General features: G+C 41.7%; 1 protein-coding gene across 1 annotated transcript in view; it reads right to left on the bottom strand.

Moving 5' to 3' along the window:
* The window catches only part of LOC134351073 (prosaposin-like), a 56,951-nt gene that overhangs the window by 18,131 nt on the left and 19,822 nt on the right, over positions 1-18,998 (bottom strand). The window contains exons 4-7 of the mRNA XM_063057121.1: positions 17,934-18,059; positions 10,435-10,590; positions 7,037-7,123; positions 6,125-6,308 (exon numbers count right to left, since the gene is read on the bottom strand). Coding sequence (XP_062913191.1) covers positions 6,125-6,308; positions 7,037-7,123; positions 10,435-10,590; positions 17,934-18,059 — 553 coding nt within the window. The remainder of the gene's footprint in view (positions 1-6,124; positions 6,309-7,036; positions 7,124-10,434; positions 10,591-17,933; positions 18,060-18,998) is intronic.

The raw sequence follows: 18,998 nt of genomic DNA, 5'->3' as shown, positions 1-18,998 counted from the left end.
TGGCCCCTTCTCTCTCTCCTAATTTCTTTTTTAGGCTCCTTCCTGTTAGCCTTATAATCTTCTAGATCACTAAATTATCTAGCTCTCTGAACCTTTTGTAAGCTTTTCTTTTCTTCTTGACTAGATTTATTACAGCCTTTGTACACCATGGTTCCTGTATCCTACCATAACTTCCGTCTCATTGGAATGTACCTATGCAGAACTCCACACAAATATCCCCTGAACATTAGCCACAGTTCTTCTGTACTTTTCCCTGAGAACATCTGTTCCCAATTTAAGCTTCCAATTTCCTGCCTGATATCCTCATAATTCCCCTTACTCCAATTAAATGCTTTTCTAACTTATCTGTTCCTATCTCTCTCTCCAATGCTATTGTAAAGGAGATAGAATTATGATCACTATCTCCAAAATGCTCTCCCACTGAGAGATCTGACACCTGACCAGGTTCATTTCCCAATACCAAATCAAGTACAGTCTCTCCTCTTGTAGGTTTATCTACATATTGTGTCAAGAAACCTTCCTGAACACACCTAACAAACTCCACTCCTTTGCTCTAGGGAGAGGCCAATCAATATTTGGGAAATTAAAATCTCCTATCACGACATTATTATACCTTTCCAGGATCTGTTTCCCTATCTGCTCCTCGTTATCCCTGTTACTAATGGGTGGCCTATAAAAAACACCCAGTGAAGTTCAGCAGATTCAAGCCACTTCCTCATGAGAAGTGATGAGATCATACTTCAGCTCCTCGAGTGCAGTGGCTGCAGGGTATTTTGAGGTAATATTGGCCAGAAGACAAGAGGAGATGGAGAGGCAGACCTGTGAGATTGAACAGTAAGACGCCAACAGACTTTCTTGCTATATCTCAATGCCCTGTAATCTAAGAATGCAGCTGAGTCCTGAATGACTGTCTTTGAAGCTCACTGGTACAGAGAAAACTCAGGATTCACAACATTAGAGGAAGGAGGAAGAAATTCCTCATTTTGGTTTTGTGGTAGGGACTGCACCATTGATTGAACTCTTCCCAGCATTATCTTTCCAAAGCCGCTTGTTTCGATCTGTATTTCTAAGTTCTGGAGGCCCAACTTCCTCCCTTCTTTCAGAGCAAGCCCTTCGTTCTAGGAATGGGCTACTGGGCCTTTGTCACTCCACCTGCAAGGATCCCAAAATTAGGTGATGTATCAAGATCTCTGGTTCCCCTCCCCCTACCAGTTTCCTATCACATCACAAGGTGTGCAGGTTGTTAAGTTAAACGGCCATTGTAAATTAATCCTAAAATGTAGATGAATGGAAGAATCTGGGGGGAATTGATGAGGGAATGGTGAGAATAAAAAAAAAAATGAGATTAGAATTAGTCCACATGGGTGGTTAATAGACTCTGTTTATGCTGTATTTATGCCATATTTCTATGGCTGGCTGATCGGAGAGAAGGATCAGCATACAGAGCTATTACAGATAGTTGTGAAAACTATGTAGTAAATAAAAAAAATAAAAGTACATGTTAAAAAACTAGAAGATAAATATTAAGCACATGGTGAAGCGTTCAGGATAATTTTCTAGAGTGATATGTCCCTAGTTCAGTGAGGCAGGAGGAATTATTGGATTCAAGGAATGAGGGGCAGTAAGCTCTAGTTGGGGAGCATCTTGGAGACTGAAGAAAACATCACGAGTTTAAAGTTTAAAGAAAAGGAGCAATCCAAAGTAAAAATCACTGGAAAATGATTAATTTCAATAGATTGAGTGGAACTGGTTCTCATCAAAACTGATGCCTGACTTGGGGTAAAGCTTAGTAGAACAGTGGCCTGCCTTTCTGGAAGAGATGGTTCCGGTTTAGACGAGGTACAGTCACGCCAGGGACAAAACGGAACAGATTCTGAGTTTCTCAACTGATGAAACAGACACAGAAGAAATAACCGCAAAAAATAATTGAGCATGAGAAACTTCCACTAACAGAAAGCAGGTGAATTACAAAATAGTTGGAATGGAAACGTAAACTGTGGAGCAAATAGAACACAAGAAAAAGTTAACTGCACGAGAGTCGTAAATGCATATAGGCAGTGCATGCCTATAGAATAATTTTGGAGAGTGGGACCCATAAAGGCAAAAGTAGAAGTTTGCAGATGGATACTGAGGGATAAAGCTGATATTAAAAACACACTTTGGTTAGACAGGTGAAACAAGGGAGTTATTCTGGTAAAGTCAAATGGCCCTCTGTGCTCTTAACCATTCTCTGACTACATAATGTTAAGCTAACTGGACAGAGCCTCCCAGTTTTCAACTTCCCTTTCCTAATGTAGGGTTCTCAGTAATACTAGATGGACTGTTAACTGTTAATTGCTTATTATCAAAATGGCTTCTCTGAGGTATTACATTAAAATGGCTTCTCATACTGTTAACTGTTGAGCAAGGGGTTCTCTGTAACAGCAATGTTTGGGTTATACAATGTGATAATGGAAACTGTATTCATTTGTTAGCCAATGGAAGTCTTGTATATCTTGTATATGTGTGCTGAGTTGAGGAGCGCGGGCTTTTTCGGGAGGCGAGCAGAGAGGACGGACGTGTGAGGAACGGACAGCGGTTCCAAGGTGGCAGATACCGGACCTCGGGGGTTCGGAGGGTGGCTGGAGTCTCGGAAGGACGTTGTGGATGGAATCGGTGGCGTGAGCTCCAAAGTATTAAAATATCATGCGCACAAGACTGATAAGTTACTTATGTGGCACCTTTTCTTTTAGTTGTTGCTACTAACCCATCACCAAAAATTTGCTATAAAGTATAATTCTTTACTCGCGCTTTGTATATTGTTTCATATTTGTGTCGTGGCTGATCATCGGGCGACTCACACCTTATCCGCACCAAAACATTTGCACTGTTTGGCGGGGTCGATGGCTATTCACCCTGAGCAACGGGAGTCAGTGGCGCAAAGGCCGTTACACTAGTAATCCCACATCTTGTGTTTCAGACTCCTGAACTACCCACAGGCGGCACCCAGAGGGAAGTGCTTGACCCAATTTACTTGGTTTACCCACTCTTCTGGTGACCACAACGTGAACAGCAAATGTTTTAGAACAAGGTAAAAATGTACAAGTAAAGTGCAATTTCAGCTGAAAGGACTGGTTACATCCCTAGGCGACAGGATCGGCAGGTGTGGTGTGGTGTGGGGAATTACTGGCATTGGGAGCGATGGAAGGAAGGATCGAGGTAGTGCAGAAGGGTCATTTTGGAATCATGAAAGGAGAGGAGGGGTAAGTTGTAGTGGCATCATCCAGGAGTGTCAGAAGTTTTCAAAGCGTGATCCACTGAACATGGAGGCTGCTAGATGGAAGGCAACGGCAAAGAATCCCATCCTTGTTCAGTGCGGCCGGAGATGGGATCCAAGCAGGAGGATGACAAATAGAGCAAACGTGATTGCAAGTCCCATCATCTCAGGGAATGGAAGGAAGACCTTGAAAAACACTGCAGTGGAAGTTATGACGGATAAACTAGGAGGAGGAATGCATGTTGAAAAAGATCTGAATTTCCTGGCATTTACACCCTGTGAGTGTGTGCCCGTGAGGATAAATGGCAACTTAAATGGAATCAACCTCAGAGGAGGTGCAGTCAAAACAGCCGTGAATAACCAGGCACTAATCAATCACCATGTCTGGAGACAGAAGCAGAGGAAACACGCACAAGATGTTGGAGAAACCTAGCAGCATCTATGGAGAGCAATAAACAGTCGACATTTCAGACAGAGACTTTTGATGAGTACTGGAAAGGAAGGGGGCAAGGAGCCAGAAACTAAAAGTGTGGGAAGGGACTGAACCAATGGTGGGGGGGGGGGCACGTTTAAAATTGAGCTGAGGTACGTGGACATGAGTTCAGTGGGGCAAGAGGGCAAGAGCAGGAAGAGACAATGGGACTCCTCGGGCAGTAAGCTTTGTAGATTTTGGGTAGGAAATAGAAATGAGCAGTAACTGGGGTAAGGGATCTATGAGATTGGTGGCAATGGATGGTATATCTATCTCCCAGAGTCAGAGGTTGCTGATAGTGCAGGAGACAATGGCCTGATGCTCTTGCGTAGGGTCCTTTTCAAGAAGTAAGAAGTGTCTGAGAGTTGCAGCCTGGCCTCAGCAAGGTAGAGGTCATTCTGCCAGACTACACCAGCACCCCGCTCGTCTGTGTGTTTGATGGCAGAGTCAAAAGTGGAACAAGCAAATACAAGTTCGGGTGGAAGGAAGTCAGAAGCAGAAGATAATAAAACACAATGGAAGTAAATGTTCTTGATGTACCAGAATTTTGAGGATGTGAGATAGTGGTTGCCAAATGAAACAAGGGTACCCAGATTCCTATCGTTGAACCGCTGATTTAGAGGAAGTGAGTGGAGATAAAATAGAAGTTGCTCAGGAGGTGGAGGCAGACTGGTTTCAGTTTGAGAAAGAAACAAAGGGACCCCCAGCCATCTTAAGGTGGGATGAAGATGGATGGAAATGAGAGGTTCCAGCTCCTCACAAACATTCTCCATCACCCAAAACCAAATTCATTTATAAGTTTACCTAGTTATGATAATTGCAGACACCTAAACTCCATCTCTCTCCAATACAGGTGCTTCCTGATGTGTGGCATGTTATCAAAATTATCTGCTTCGGTTTCTAGCATCTGCTTTTGCCTTCTGTAGTTATCTACAAATTGATTATTTCCATAGTTCTACCATCAGCTAAATCCATACCTCTGCTCTGCTTGGGGTCCACCTGAAAATCATATTCTTAAATAAAAGATGGCATACCAATGAAACTCTGCCTGCACAGGTGGCTAGATAAATAGTTTAATGTGGACTACTAGAATAAAGTTCTGCCATGTCACCTGAGACGGTGAAGAAAAGACATTCCAAAGGCAATCAGATACATTGCAAGGTAAAGGAATCTAAAGTAATAAATGTGGAAATGGGAAACTAAATTACACCTGAGTATGATCTCAACCACCAACACTTTAAGGGTGGGCATTTTTTTAAAAAAAGATCATAGCAGGGTAATAGTAAGGATTTATGTATGTATTTTGTGACGGGGTCCTGAATTACCCCTATGAACTGTGCTTTTGAAAAGAGAGCGAGAAAGGTGCCCAACACAAACACCTTGTTAAAAAGAGAGAGAAAGAAAGAGAGAGAGAGAGAGAGGCAAAAACTGCTCACAGCGTGTTTATACTTTCTACAAGGACACTGCCTGCTTGGAAATTCTTAGAGAGAGAAGGGAGGAGCTGTTTGAGAAACAGTTGGTATTTAGCATGGTGAATAGAAGGTCAGATGATAGACCTAGAGACACATGGTTTTGGACACTGAATGAGTTTGGTTGTGCCCACAGAAAGAGTGGGTTTTGGAGGAGCGATCAGGCGGATCGATCAGTGGCTCTCGCAGTGTGAAAAGGGAGTGACCGGTGGGGAGTTGTTTCCAACCCTCGCCTAGGTTGATAATTCCACCACAGAAGAACGGTCCCCTTTGTGGTGGTCGCAGTCGGTGACTTCTAAAGGATTTTGGAGGACAACGAGAAGATTGACGGCTTCAGCTCACCTGAAGACTCAAATCTCTCCCTCTCTCTCTGTCCATCACTACTCAACTCAATACCACGAACTGAACTGAACTTTACTCATCATCGTAAGACTGACTATTTACCCTTAGACTTGAAGAAGCTTGGTTTTCATATATTTCCACACTTACTTATATATAATCCTTGCTACCCTGTTTGATTTATCTGCATTTATATCACTGTATTGCGTAGTTACTAATAAATACCATTAATTAATAGCAATACTGGACCCCAAAGTGTTTTCCATTTCTGCTGGTTCTTTAACCCGTCATGGGGTACGTGATAATTTAATCTCAACCCAACAACTCCCTCTATTGTTAAGCCACATTGAGATAAAAGTGAATGCAGCTTTTATTTTCCTTTGACAGAATGACAATCTGCTGCTTTAATACCGAGTGAGGATTAGGGACTGCTGCCCTGTGAACTGCAAGGAGCTAGAGTGAGAAACTGGGGAATGGGAAGCAGCAACAAGATAACTGATAAGCGTCAAACTACCATCATCACTTCTAAAAAAGAAAGTGGACTTTAAGTCACATTCCTGTTATAGATTACCGTGCTGTGGACAATACCTGAGCTCTCTGCATCCTTGGCAAAGCAGAGGTGCAGAGTCATACACACAGTGTGGGGAGCTATTTCATTGATAAGCATTTCAATGACTCTTTTTCCATACTCCTCCACGAAATCTTGGCACTCTTTAGAATAGCTTTTTGGCAGGTAGGAGCAGATCTCGTCAAGCAGATGGATGACAGCACTCTAAACAGAAGAATCAGTTTATTACCACTTTAAGCCAATGTGGAAACGTCTGCAGTCCCACCAGTGACTTTCAGTTCCTGCACTTTCAAATACTACACATCAAAGAGGAAGCCCAGTCACCCTCTGAAACTTATTTTTATCTTAAAAACAGTAAAGTCAAGATATTGAGACACACACTCGCTCAGTGGTAAAAAGATACTGCAGTAAGGAGAAATCAGCACTGACTGAACAAGGACTCAAGTGCTCAGTAAGAGAAAAGACATTGGCCCACGACAGATTTAGCATCGTTACAGAAGCCTCTCACTCTCTCACACACACACACACACACACACACACACACACACACACACGAGAAAACAGCCACACACAGGAACAGGCCCACAATGTTGTGTTGAACTAAATAACCTGGTAACTATAAACACGAGAGATTCGGCAGAAGCTGGAAATCCAGAATGGCACACAAAATGCTGGAGGGATTCAACAGGTCAGACAGCATTTACAGAGGGGGCTAAACAGTCGATGTTTTGGGCACCCAGCAGAGATCCCTGCGAACACTAATCATGGACCACCAGCTAGAAAAAGGCCCACTGGGGAGAGGGAACAAAAGTTCCAGCTAAATGCTTTAAAGATATTTACAGATCAGTTTGTTGGTCAATACACGTTTGAGTTTTACGGATTTCGAGAATTACTCTTCCTTGGGATTTTTTAATCTGGAAAAAGCAACTCACCTCAGTTTTTTCTTCCGGAAGTAGGCTCAACAGCTTTTCCACTATAAGTAGACACAACTCACACTGGGGTAATGCGGAAAATCCTTCCTGTTAAATAAACAAAACTTTACACGTTTGTACTCCAAGATGCAGGGAATAGATTTTATGCTTCACCAATGAAGTGTCCCTAAATCAAATGGAGTACAGTGTGATACACTTTTTGTTTGAACATTATATCTCAATCTCAGAAGACCATCTTAGCCATTATCAGTTCTGCATTTTACTCTCAAAGATCCCCAGCTATAATTATCAGGTATACTAAAAGTATTTTGTACAAGTACCTGTTTCCAATCTGTTTGCATCTGCTCTACTACTCATTTCACTCACCATGAACGTTTAATCCACTCATTTGGGATTGAATTCAACTCGAGGGAATGGCTGAGATTGTTCAGACTTCCACTACTTGGATATGTCACAGTTAAAGATTTTATCTCACTTTGACCTCCTATTTCTTTAAAGCAAGCATCACTGCAGCAGGTCATCGAGCCTTAGAAAAGTACAGCACAGGAAAAGGCCCTCTGGCCCATCTAGTTGGTGCCAATCCATTTAAACTGCATACTCTGATCAACCTGCACCGGGACCATAGCCCTCCACGTCCTTACTATCCATGTACCTATCCAAGCTTCTCTTAAACATTGAAATTAAGCTTGTATGCACCACTCATACTGGCAGCTTGTTCCACACTATCACGACCCTCTGAGTGAAGTTCTCCCTCATGTTCCCCTTAAACTTTTCACCTTTCACTCTTAAACCATGACCTCTACTTTCCCTCTGCAACCCACCCAATCTCAGTGGAAAGAGCGTGCTTGCATGTTTACCCTATTTATACCCCTCATAATTTTGGATACTTCTTTCAAATCTCCTCTCAAACTTCTATGTTCCAAGGTCTCTCATGCAAGATTCTGAAGTAACACTGCTACAGTTTTCAGGGAAGGGATCTCTCAGAGACCTCAGCAAACAAGCCTTTGCCAAAGTATCTGCCAACTAACATGTGTTAGGCCTGCCACCCCAATTATAAGACCATAAGCCCATAAGACAAAGGAGCAGAAGTCAGCCATTTGGCCCATCGAGTCTGCTCCGCCATTTTATCATGAGCTGATCTATTCTCCCATTTAGTCCCACTCCCCTGCCTTCTCACCATAACCTTTGATGCCCTGGCTACTCAGATACCTATCAATCTCTGCCTTAAATACACCCAATGACTTGGCAACCACTGCTGCCCATGGCAACAAATTCCATAGATTCACCACCCTCTGACTAAAAAAATTTCTTCGCATTTCTGTTCTGAATGGGCGCCCTTCAATCCTCAAGTCATGCCCTCTCGTACTAGACTCCCCCATCATGGGAAACAACTTTGCCACATCCACTCTGTCCATGCCTTTCAACATTCGAAATGTTTCTATGAGGTCTCCCCTCATTCTTCTAAACTCCAAGGAATACAGACCAAGAGCGGACAAATGTTGCTCATATGTTAACCCTCTCATCCCGGAATCATTCTAGTGAATCTTCTCTGTACCCTCTCCAATGTCAGCACATCCTTTCTTAAATAGGGAGACCAAAACTGCCCACAGTACTCCAAGTGAGGTCTCACCAGCGCTTTATAGAGCCTCAACATCACATCCCTGCTCCTATACTCTATTCCTCTAGAAATGAATGCCAACATTGCATTCGCCTTCTTCACCACTGACTCAACCTGGAGGTTATTAACAGCACTTGGAGGATACAGGGACCATAAGGTGACATACACGTACTATAATAAATTTATTTTAAACATCAGAAGTAGCGACTGATGGAAAACTAACAAACTGGACTGCTATCCGAAAGGGAGAATGTATGACAGAGTCATTGATACAGGTGTCAAAGGTGGTATTAGTAGAAAGACAGTCAAAGCAAGTTTGTGGATTCTCTCTCATCCCCACATTGAGGGCAACCTTCACTGGCATCTACATTATTCTCATTGTACACATCAGGTAGATTTAGAATAGATTTAGCAGCTCAAAATTGGGGTGGCACAGTGGTTAGAACGACACTTTACAGAACCAGCGAATGGGTTAAATTCCTGCTGCTGCCCATAAGGAGTTTGTACATTCTCCCCGTGACTGTGCAGATTTCCTCTGGGTGCTCTGGTTTCCTCCCACATTCCAAAGACATACTGGTTGTTAGGATAATTGGTCATTGTAAGTTGTCCCGTGATTAGGGTAGGGTGAAATCGGGAGTTGCTGGGCAGCACAGCTCAAAGGGCTGGAAGGGCCCACTCTGGGCTGTATCTCAATCAATCAATCAATAAATCATTCAACCAACCAGATATTCCAGGACACCATGGAACATCAGAGCCCAAAATGTTTTGCCATTACCATAGAGCCAGGGATTTCTACTAACAAAAAAAAACTGCTGGAGGAACTCAATGGGCCAGGCAGCATCTGCGGAGGCAGAAGGATGGGCCCTCGAGCCCACCCTCACAGTGGCTAGGAGGGTGGGCTCGAGGGCCCAGAGACCAATCATTTTATAGAACAGAACAGTACAGCACAGATGTGCCAACATTTCAACCTAGTCCACGATCAAGCTAACCCTTCCCTCCCACATAGCCCTCCATTTTTCATTCACCCATGTGGCCAAGAGTCACTTAAATGTCCCTACTGTATCTGCCTCTACCATCACCCACAGCAGTGTGTTCCATGCACTTAACTCTCTAGAGTAAAAAAAATCTACCTCTGATATTTCCCCTGTACTTCCCTCCATTCAATTAAAATTATGTCTTCTTGTGCTAGCTATTGTCACCCTGGGAAAAAGATTGTGGCTGTTCACTATCTATGCCTCTTTATCATCTTATGCATGTCCTCTCATCCTCCTTTGCTCCAATGAGAAAAGCTCAAGCTCACTCAACCTGTTCTCTTAAAACATGCTCTTTAATCCAACCAGCATCCTGGTAAATCTCAACTCACCCTCTCTAAAGCTTCCATATCTTTCCAGCACTGACCAGAACACAGTACTCCAATTGTGACCTATCTAGAATTTTACAGAGCTGCGAAATAATCTCAAGGCTTTTGAATTCATATCATGTGTAGGCATGGGCAATCAATGAAAATTGTTCTCAGCTTTTTCCTGGGCATAATTTGCTAGTGCCACACTGAAGGAGCAGCCTAGATTACTTGCTCAAATCTTGGGAGCAAACCTTTAACTCAAAACATCTGTGCCTCAATGAGAAATGCTAGTCCCTCTCGTACTCTGCACCTCTCCCCCAGACGGTCCGAAGTGAAATAACCCTTCCACTATGGTGTCCAGGTGGTAGAAGCCTGAATAATCTCACTCATTTCCTCAAGAGTTGAATTCATTTGATTAAACCTGTGGCTTGGTCTTACCTGCTGAGGTATCTGGCTTGCAGGATACAGTCGAGACGGAAGCTGCTTGGCCAGGCTTGGTTGGTCCTCAGGGACGGCGTTGGAGCGTACTTCCTGCTTGGGAAACTGTGACAAAGACTTGCACAGTCCCAGAGCGGAGCACACCACCTCTGGTTTCTGCCAGAGAACAAGACACAAGTAAACATGGAGCAAACTGCGGCAGAAACTTCTCACAATCTCTTGCTCAGCTGCAGAAATACAAGCTGCTGGAAGACAGCAGGTCAGCGGTATCTGAGGAGTCAACATTTCAGTTTGAGATCCTTCCTCATGGCCAAACGGTCAGCTTGGGTTCTGTAAATTTTGAAAACAGTGAACATAGACGCAGGTAGGTTGACACAATCTTTCTTCCTAACCAGTCTTCCTTCTTGGTCTGTCTCACAAGCTTGCATGGATTTCAGGTGGCCTGAACTGTGTACAATTGTAATGTCATCCTTTCATAAGAACCCAAGAACTAGGATCAGGAGTAGACCATCTGGCCCGTCCAGCCTGCTCTGTCATTAAATAAAATCACAGCTGATCTGGCTGTGTACTCAGCTCCACTTACTTGCCCTTTCCCCATAATCTTTAATTCCCCTGTTATGCAAAAATCTGTGTCTTAAAAATATATTTCATGAGGTAACCTGTGCATATTTTCCCTGGGCACAGACTCTCAGATTCACTGCTCTGTGGGAAAAGCAGTTTCTCCTCATCTCTGTCCTAAATTTATTCCTCCGAATCTTGAGCCCATGTCTTCTAGTTACTACTTGAAAAAATTTCTTGTCTCTATCTTAATTATCATTTTCATAATTTTATATGTTGCTATAAAATCCCCTCTCATTCTTTTGAATTATAGCAACTCAATCTCTCCTCATCCCTCGGAGAGCCTTCATCTCTCGGATGAATCTGGTGAACATCCTCTGCACCATCTCCAAAGCCAGTATATTTTTCCTCAAATACGGAGACTAGAATTGAACGCAACACTCTTTAGCCTCAGGACTCACACTGCCAGGTTCAGGAACAGTTACTACCCCTCAACCATCAGGCTCTTGAACCAAAGGGGATAACATCAATCAACTTCATTTGCTCCATCATTGAAATATTCCCACATCCAATTGACTCACTTTCAAGGTCTGGATATTTCATATGTTCTGGATATTTAATGCTTAATTACTTATTATTATTTTTTCTTTTTTTTAATTTGCTCAATCTGTTGTCTTTTGCACACTGGTTGAAAGCCAAGTGGGTGTGGTGTTTCATTGACTCTTTTATGGTTACCATGCTATAGATTTATTGAGTATGCCCACAAAGAAATGAACCACAGGGCTGTACATGGTGATATATATGTACTTTGATACTAAATTTACTTTGAACTTTAAAAACTTTTCCTTCACCTTCACATTTTTAGGGATTTTTAATGGCTGTTGTCAAGTCCCATCCAAATTCATTATATAGAACGATCAAAAACTGAACCAATAAACAATCTGCTGGAGAAACTCAGCAGGTTCAGGAGCATCTATAAGAGGAAAGAAGTCATCACTGTTTCAACATCAGGACCTAATGCAGGTTTAACCCAAAACAGCCACAATTCCTTTCATCCTACGGGCCCAGCATGACCTGCTGAGTTCCACCCGCAGATTTAGTGTTGCTCCTGATTCCAGCATCTGCGTTCTCTTAGTATAAAAATAAAAGAGAAGAAATATAACATAGCAAAGATGAGCGTGAAGCCAGAGGATTGAGAAACTTTTAAAGAGCAACAGAGGATAACTAAAAAGGCAATACGGGGAGAAAAGATGAGATATGAAGGCAAGCTAGCCAGGAATATAAAGGAGGATAGTAAAAGCTTCTTTAGGTATGTGAAGAAGAAAAAATTAGTTAAGACCAAAGTTGGGCCCTTGAAAACAGAAACGGGTGAATTTATTATGGGGAACAAAGAAATGGCAGACGAGTTGAACAGGTACTTTGGATCTGTCTTCACTAGGGAAGACACAAACAATCTCCCAGATGTAATAGTGGCCGGAGGACCTAGGGTAACCGAGTTTTACATGCCCCAAGGAGATCTGGTTTTTTGGTGAGAATGATGTAATGGTCTTTTGGAGGTCACCTGATGTGATTTTCCCGCCGATGTGAGGTCACATGATAACATGTGCACCGTGGGTATATAAGGGTAGACCCCAGATGACGCAGTTAGTTTTTTAGTTTGTAGATTTCCAGGTAGAACGTGCTGTGTCTCCGTTTCTGTTGCGTGTTTGTTTTTGTGACGCAGTTTCATTTTTGAAACGGTTGTGCGTTCTGTTGCAAGATACAATATTTCTGGACTGGAAATTTTTGCTAGATGTGCTGATTTCCCTTATTCCAGCAGTAGAAGGGAAAGTGAAGACTTTATCAAAGTACAGAATCGAAGGATTGAGAGGAGTCGGCATCGTTTGGCAGTTTAACAAAGGATCGACCTTATTGAGTCTTCGTCGAAGGAGTAGCAACCTGCATCGGAGATAACTCTTGCCAAATGAGAAAAGAGTTCATGCAAAGGTTTGCTCTCCAGAAACCAAGGCCAGTTGTTTTAAACTGTTTATTTACTGCATCATGAATCCTTTGGACAGAACCAGCAGGAAAGTCGTGTCTATGAAGAAGTCCTCCTCCAGAGAAGTCTCTCCCAATTGAACGTATAAATCTGTTGGACTTTCGAATTTACCATTTTAAGAACTATATTGGACTTTACTGCTTTAAGAATTGTTTTCACATTTAACGCTTTAAGAACCAGTGCTGAGTGACGAGTTGTTGAACGGCTGCATAACAGTTAACTTCCGGTTAAGGTTTTCCTTTGTTTTTTTTTTGTTTATTCGTGTTTAATAAATGTTTGGTTTTTTTATATAACCTGTCTCGATTGATATTCATTGTTGCCGGTTACGTTACATAATCTGTGAGGGCTCGTCCGGGATGTTCTGATTTTGGGTTTAAGTGCTGGTATTTGCCATTTTGGTTTGGAAAGGGGAAATATCTGATTTTTTTTGGTTTGATTGGTGTGAGTAGTATTCGGCAACAATGGATACTGATGGGTTTTTGGACACGTCTAACTTGGGGTCTTTAGAGAATGCGAGAAAACCTGAGGTATTGGAGATTGCTAGGAAGTTGGATATTAAAGGAATTACGAAACATTCCACCAAGGCTTTCATACAAAGGAAAATCGCTGAACATTATGTTAATTTGAAATTATTTGATGAGGAGGTGTTAGATAAGTTTCCAGTGAGTAATCTGGAAATGCAGTTACATCTTGAACAGTTAAAGTTTGAAAAATTTAAAGCAGAAATAGCCAAAAGAGAGGCTAATAAAATAAGGGAATTCAAAGAAAGAGAGGCCCATAAAAAAGGGAATTTGAAGAAAGAGAAGCTGAAAACCAGAGGAAGTTTGAGCTAGAGAAGCAGAAATTAAAGTCCGGGAATCAGTCTTCTGGTTCTACGAAACAGTTTATTGCTAGTCGTGAGGTTATTTTGGCTCCTCCATTTAATGAAGCTGAAGTGGACAAATATTTCCAGCATTTCGAAACAGTTGCTCTGAGTTTAAAGTGGCCAAAAGACCAATGGCCAGTGATGTTACAAAGTGTAATTAAAGGCAAGGCACAACAAGTTTATACAGCTTTAGATGCTGAGCAAGCACAGAATTATGATATTGTTAAGCAGCATATATTAAAGACATATGAGATGGTTCCGGAAGCGTATAGAGAAAGATTCAGAAGTTTGAAGATATCGGTGGAAAAAAAAACGTATGTGGAATTTGCCTATGAGAAATCTGTGTGTTTTGAGAGATGGGTTTCCTCTAAAAATGTGAATGGGGAGTATAATAAATTAAAAGAGTTGATTTTGCAGGAGGAATTTAAAAGAAGCATTCCTGTTGAAGTGAGAACATACTTAAATGAACGGGACACTGCCACATTGCAGGAGATTGCTAAATTAGCTGATGAGTATGTTTTAATTCACAAGAATAAATTTTCTCCAGGTATTTTTTTTAAAAGGAAAAATAGCACAGAGAGTCAAGGTAAACCAGAAATTAAATCTGAAGTTAGTGAGAAAAGTAAGGATGAAGGGAGACATGTGAAGGAAAGACATTTTGGTATTATTTGTAATTATTGTAAGAAACCTGGACATGTAGTAGCTAATTGCTTCCAATTGAAAAGGAAAGAGGAAGAAGTGGCCCCAGATGCTTGTGTGCAGCATATTGAAAAACCTGTAAAGCCATAGGGTTCAGAAAATACTAATGAAGATGTGTCAGAGTCTGACCAAGTTAAGAAGGGATATGAAACTTTTATAACAGAAGGATTTGTATCCTTAAATGAATGATCCAATTCAGTACTAATAAGAATACTTAGAGATACTGGAACTTCTCAATCACTAATATTAGACAGTGTGCTAAAGTTTAGTGATGAGTCTGACATTCGTGAGGTAAATTATATAAGAGGAGTAGGGGGTGCCCTTATGCCAGTACATTTACATAGAGTAAATTTAAGGTCAGGATTAGTTACAGGGGTTGTTAAAGTAGGACTACAATCCAATTTACCTGTGAATGATGTTTCTCTTTTGTTAGGGAATGATTTAGCAGGTGGATAAGTTTTTCCTGAGGAGCATTTGACAATAAATTCAAATTCTGAGGAACCACAAAGGGATTCTAACACAGATTCTTCCTGTGTTGTAACAAGAGCTATGGCTAAAAAGACTGATGTAAAGGATGAGGTTGTTACCCATGACAGTTCAAATCAAGATTCAAATTTTGAGGATGTATCAGGAACTTTCTTACCTACATTATTTGATCAGGATTTTGTTGGTAAGTCTGATCATGAAGATTTGTCTTTATCTCAGAAGGAGATGATAGCAGAGGAGGGTAGAGATCTTGAGATAGTTAAATTAAAAGAACAAGCTCTTCCAGATAATGAAATTGAAAAAGTACCAGTAAGATATTATTTGGAAAAGGGGGTATTAATGAGGAAGTGGAGATCGCCTACAATTCCTGCTACTGAGGAATGAGAAGTTAATCATCAGGTAGTAGTTCCTAAAATTTACCGAAATGAGATTTTAGCTATGGCTCATAGTATTTCTTTGGGTGGTCATTTAGGTGTAAAGAAAACTGAACAAAGTTTCTAAACATTTTTATTGGCCTAGTTTAAGACAAGACGTGGCGACATTTTGTAGAACGTGTCATACGTGTCAAATTGTGGGTAAACCTAATCAGGTTACTCCAGTGGCCCCACTGCAACCAATTCCAGTATTCGGTGAGCCGTTCTCAAAAATCATTGTAGACTGTATAGGTCCTTTGCCAAAGACTAAAACTGGGCATCAATATTTATTAACTATTATGTGCACAGAGTCTAGGTTTCCAGAGGCAGTACCTCTTAGGAATATAACAGCCAAAACTGTGACAAAGGCTCTTATAAAATTCTTTACTTATTTTGGGTTGCCTAAGGAAATACAATCAGATCAAGGCAGTAATTTTATGTCGGGGTTGTTTCAGCAGATAGTTTATAAACTGGGAGCAAAACAGATTATTTCTTCAGCCTATTATCCAGAATCACAAGCAGCCTTGGAGAGATTTCATTCTACACTAAAAACTATGATTAGGACATATTGTGTGGAAAATGAAAAGGACTGGGATGAAGGTATACATTTTCTACTTTTTGCAGTAAGGGAGGCAGTACAGGACTCATTAGGTTTTAATACATTGTTTACCCTGAGAAAGACTACAATGACCATGAAGCCTCGCGCAAACACCAGTGCGCATGCGTGTATGTGCCGCTATTTTTTCTACAAATCGTTTTTGGCAATTCTATTCGGGGAGGGGGAGAGAGTGGTTAATCACAATCAGAATGTAGGTGATAAGTGGCTAATACACTCAATTTCGTTTCTAAAAGGGTTTATCTAACTAATTTAATATTAAACACACAGCGCAAATTTTCCTCACATGAATATAGTGATAAGTCAATTATCAGGGGAGGACAGGGGAGCTTGAAGTAAGTGTTGAACGAACTTCCAGTAGAAGTGGTAGAGGCAGGTTCGATATTATCATTTAAAGAAAAATTGGATAGGTATATGGACAGGAAAGAAATGGAGGGTTATGGGCTGAGTGCAGGTCGGTGGGACTAGGTGAGAGTAGAGTTCGGCACGGACTAGAAGGGTGGAGATGGCCTGTTTCCGTGCTGTAATTGTTATATGGTTATATAAGTCAAGAGCATCATAATATTTTAAGTAACATTTGGATATTAAACAGACAGCACATATTTTCCCCGTATGAACATATAAAATCATTGCAACACACCAATATCGCTGAATCAGTGGGAGACCTGAGCTGAATATTTGTTTCCCTGCAACAAGACGATGCCATTGAGGGGTGGTGGGAGACAGCGATACTCGAAGGGGGTTCCTTATGTCCAGTCTATTCCGCAATTTAGTTTTCGTTGCATTCATTGCAGAGATATGTTGGAAATGGAAGCAACGTTGTCAGTGCTTTCGTGGCTATCTCAGGATATTTAGCCTTGACTTTGATCCAGAATGCCAGCAGAGATGTTATATCAAACATACTTTTCAGCCCGTCGTCATTTGCAAGCTCAAGGAGTTGATCTCCTTCCCGCGCTGACATGGATGATGCGCACGTAATGACAGGGAATGAGGAAAGGAGCAGCTGACTCCTATCACCAAATCATATCGTTTCCTCGCGGCCCGGTAGCGCATGCTTTGCGGCCCGGTGCTTAGGGACCGCTGGTCTATTGTCTATTGTCTCTTGAAATTGGGAAGTGAGATAGTAACGTTTGAAGCTTCTCAGCACTAAAATAAGGAACAGATGCCCTTTTCGTTTTAGTGCTGAACACTAGCAATGAAGCAAGGAATCTTGGCCAGGGAGGCAACAACATTGAACTGCAAACCTGATCAAGGGTCTCAGCTGGAAACGTCAACTCTTCATTCCTCTCTACATATGTTGCCTGACTTGCTAAGTCCTCCAGTGTTTTGTATGTGTTACTTTGAATTGCAGACACACGGTAATCTATCATTCAAAACAAAAAAAATATTATTTTTAAGCTTGGGTAGCTGCACATTGCAATATCAGGAAGAGAAGAACCTGACTCTAAAACAGAACCAGATTTGGTGGTTGCTAAAAATGAGCAAAAAGTATCCAATTTCACACACCCATTGATGAAAACCGGAACAGTTTCAAGTCCTATTTCCAGCCTTTTTATGGCAACAGTGAAACCTGAAGTGGGTAACCACTGCTTGCTATTGTATGAAGTGCTGGGCAAAAGCAGAAATAGAGACAATTGAATGCTGAAATCTGGAGTCACGCACAAGATGCTTGAGGAACTCAGCAGGTCAGATAGCATCTATGGAGCGAATTGGACAGATAAATGATCCCAACTCAAAACAAGGACTGTGAATTGCTCTTTATAGAAGTAGAATTAAGTGTGGGATGGTCACGACCATACACACATCATATCCACAGTTACTCACCAGTTCATTCTCGATGAATTGAAATGCCAGGGGAAGATAAGCATCAACATACTCATTACACTGGTCTGCAAAGGATTTTACTGGGATCATTGAGCATCCTTTGTGTAAAGCATCTTTCACAGCATCCTGAAAAACAGATAGGAACCCAGTGAACAGTAAGCACAGGACACACAGGCAACGCCAAAAATGAGAAACACTATGGCCTGACTGACCCAAATCTCAAATCCCAGATCCCAGCATCTCAATCTGTGATGGAGAATTCTCTGCTCAACTCCCTCCATACAACCACTCTGCACTTCAACAAGTCCAGAAAGATCCACAGAGTGTCAGAGGAATTAGGGACAAATAGGGGTGCAACTTAACCTGTCGAAACCAATAATGTGCTGTTTATCAGCAGTGCTGTGCATGCAGGGCCCTTATTATTGTCAGGGATCCCTCCCATCCATCTCACAAACCCTCTGAAACCCTTACTATCAGGCACGGAGTACTGTAGCATTAGGACAACGACTGCCAGGACAGGAAAGAGCTTCTTCCCCCCAGGCTGTCAGACTATTGAACTGACTGCTCTCACGCATGAAAAACCAATAGCCTTCATTACACTGTTTACTTTTTAAGCTAGTGTCATCAATACACCTTATGCTAAAAGTCAATCTTCTGGATTATATTTTATTATTTGCGGTAATATTACTATGAGTTGAGTGTGAGTTACATGTACTATGTTGTACACCCCGCTCTGGAGGAACATTGTTTCATTTGGCGGTATACACACTGTATGTATGGTTGAATGACAACAAGCTTGAAGAATAGCTGGGATTTATTTGCCTAGCCCAGTTTGAGTGTTTACGTGGAACAGAATGGAAAGAAACCTGTCCATCACTCACTGGTTTACTTCTAGGCCAGTAAGCAATAGCACTCTGGAATACTGTGGGTCTGTTATAACAGAGCGCTGCATCTACTGGAATGATTGCTGACACTGAAGTCACTTTGTGGTGACATCACCTCTTATTCGCTTAACGAGAATGAACAGGAGTTAAAAAGCGTAACACAGGGATCCATTATCTCTCC

This window comes from Mobula hypostoma, chromosome 8, assembly GCF_963921235.1.
Source record: "Mobula hypostoma chromosome 8, sMobHyp1.1, whole genome shotgun sequence".
Taxonomy (NCBI): domain Eukaryota; kingdom Metazoa; phylum Chordata; class Chondrichthyes; order Myliobatiformes; family Myliobatidae; genus Mobula; species Mobula hypostoma.
Note: the sequence above shows the minus strand (reverse complement) of the source record. Positions and strands in the feature narration are given on the sequence as shown.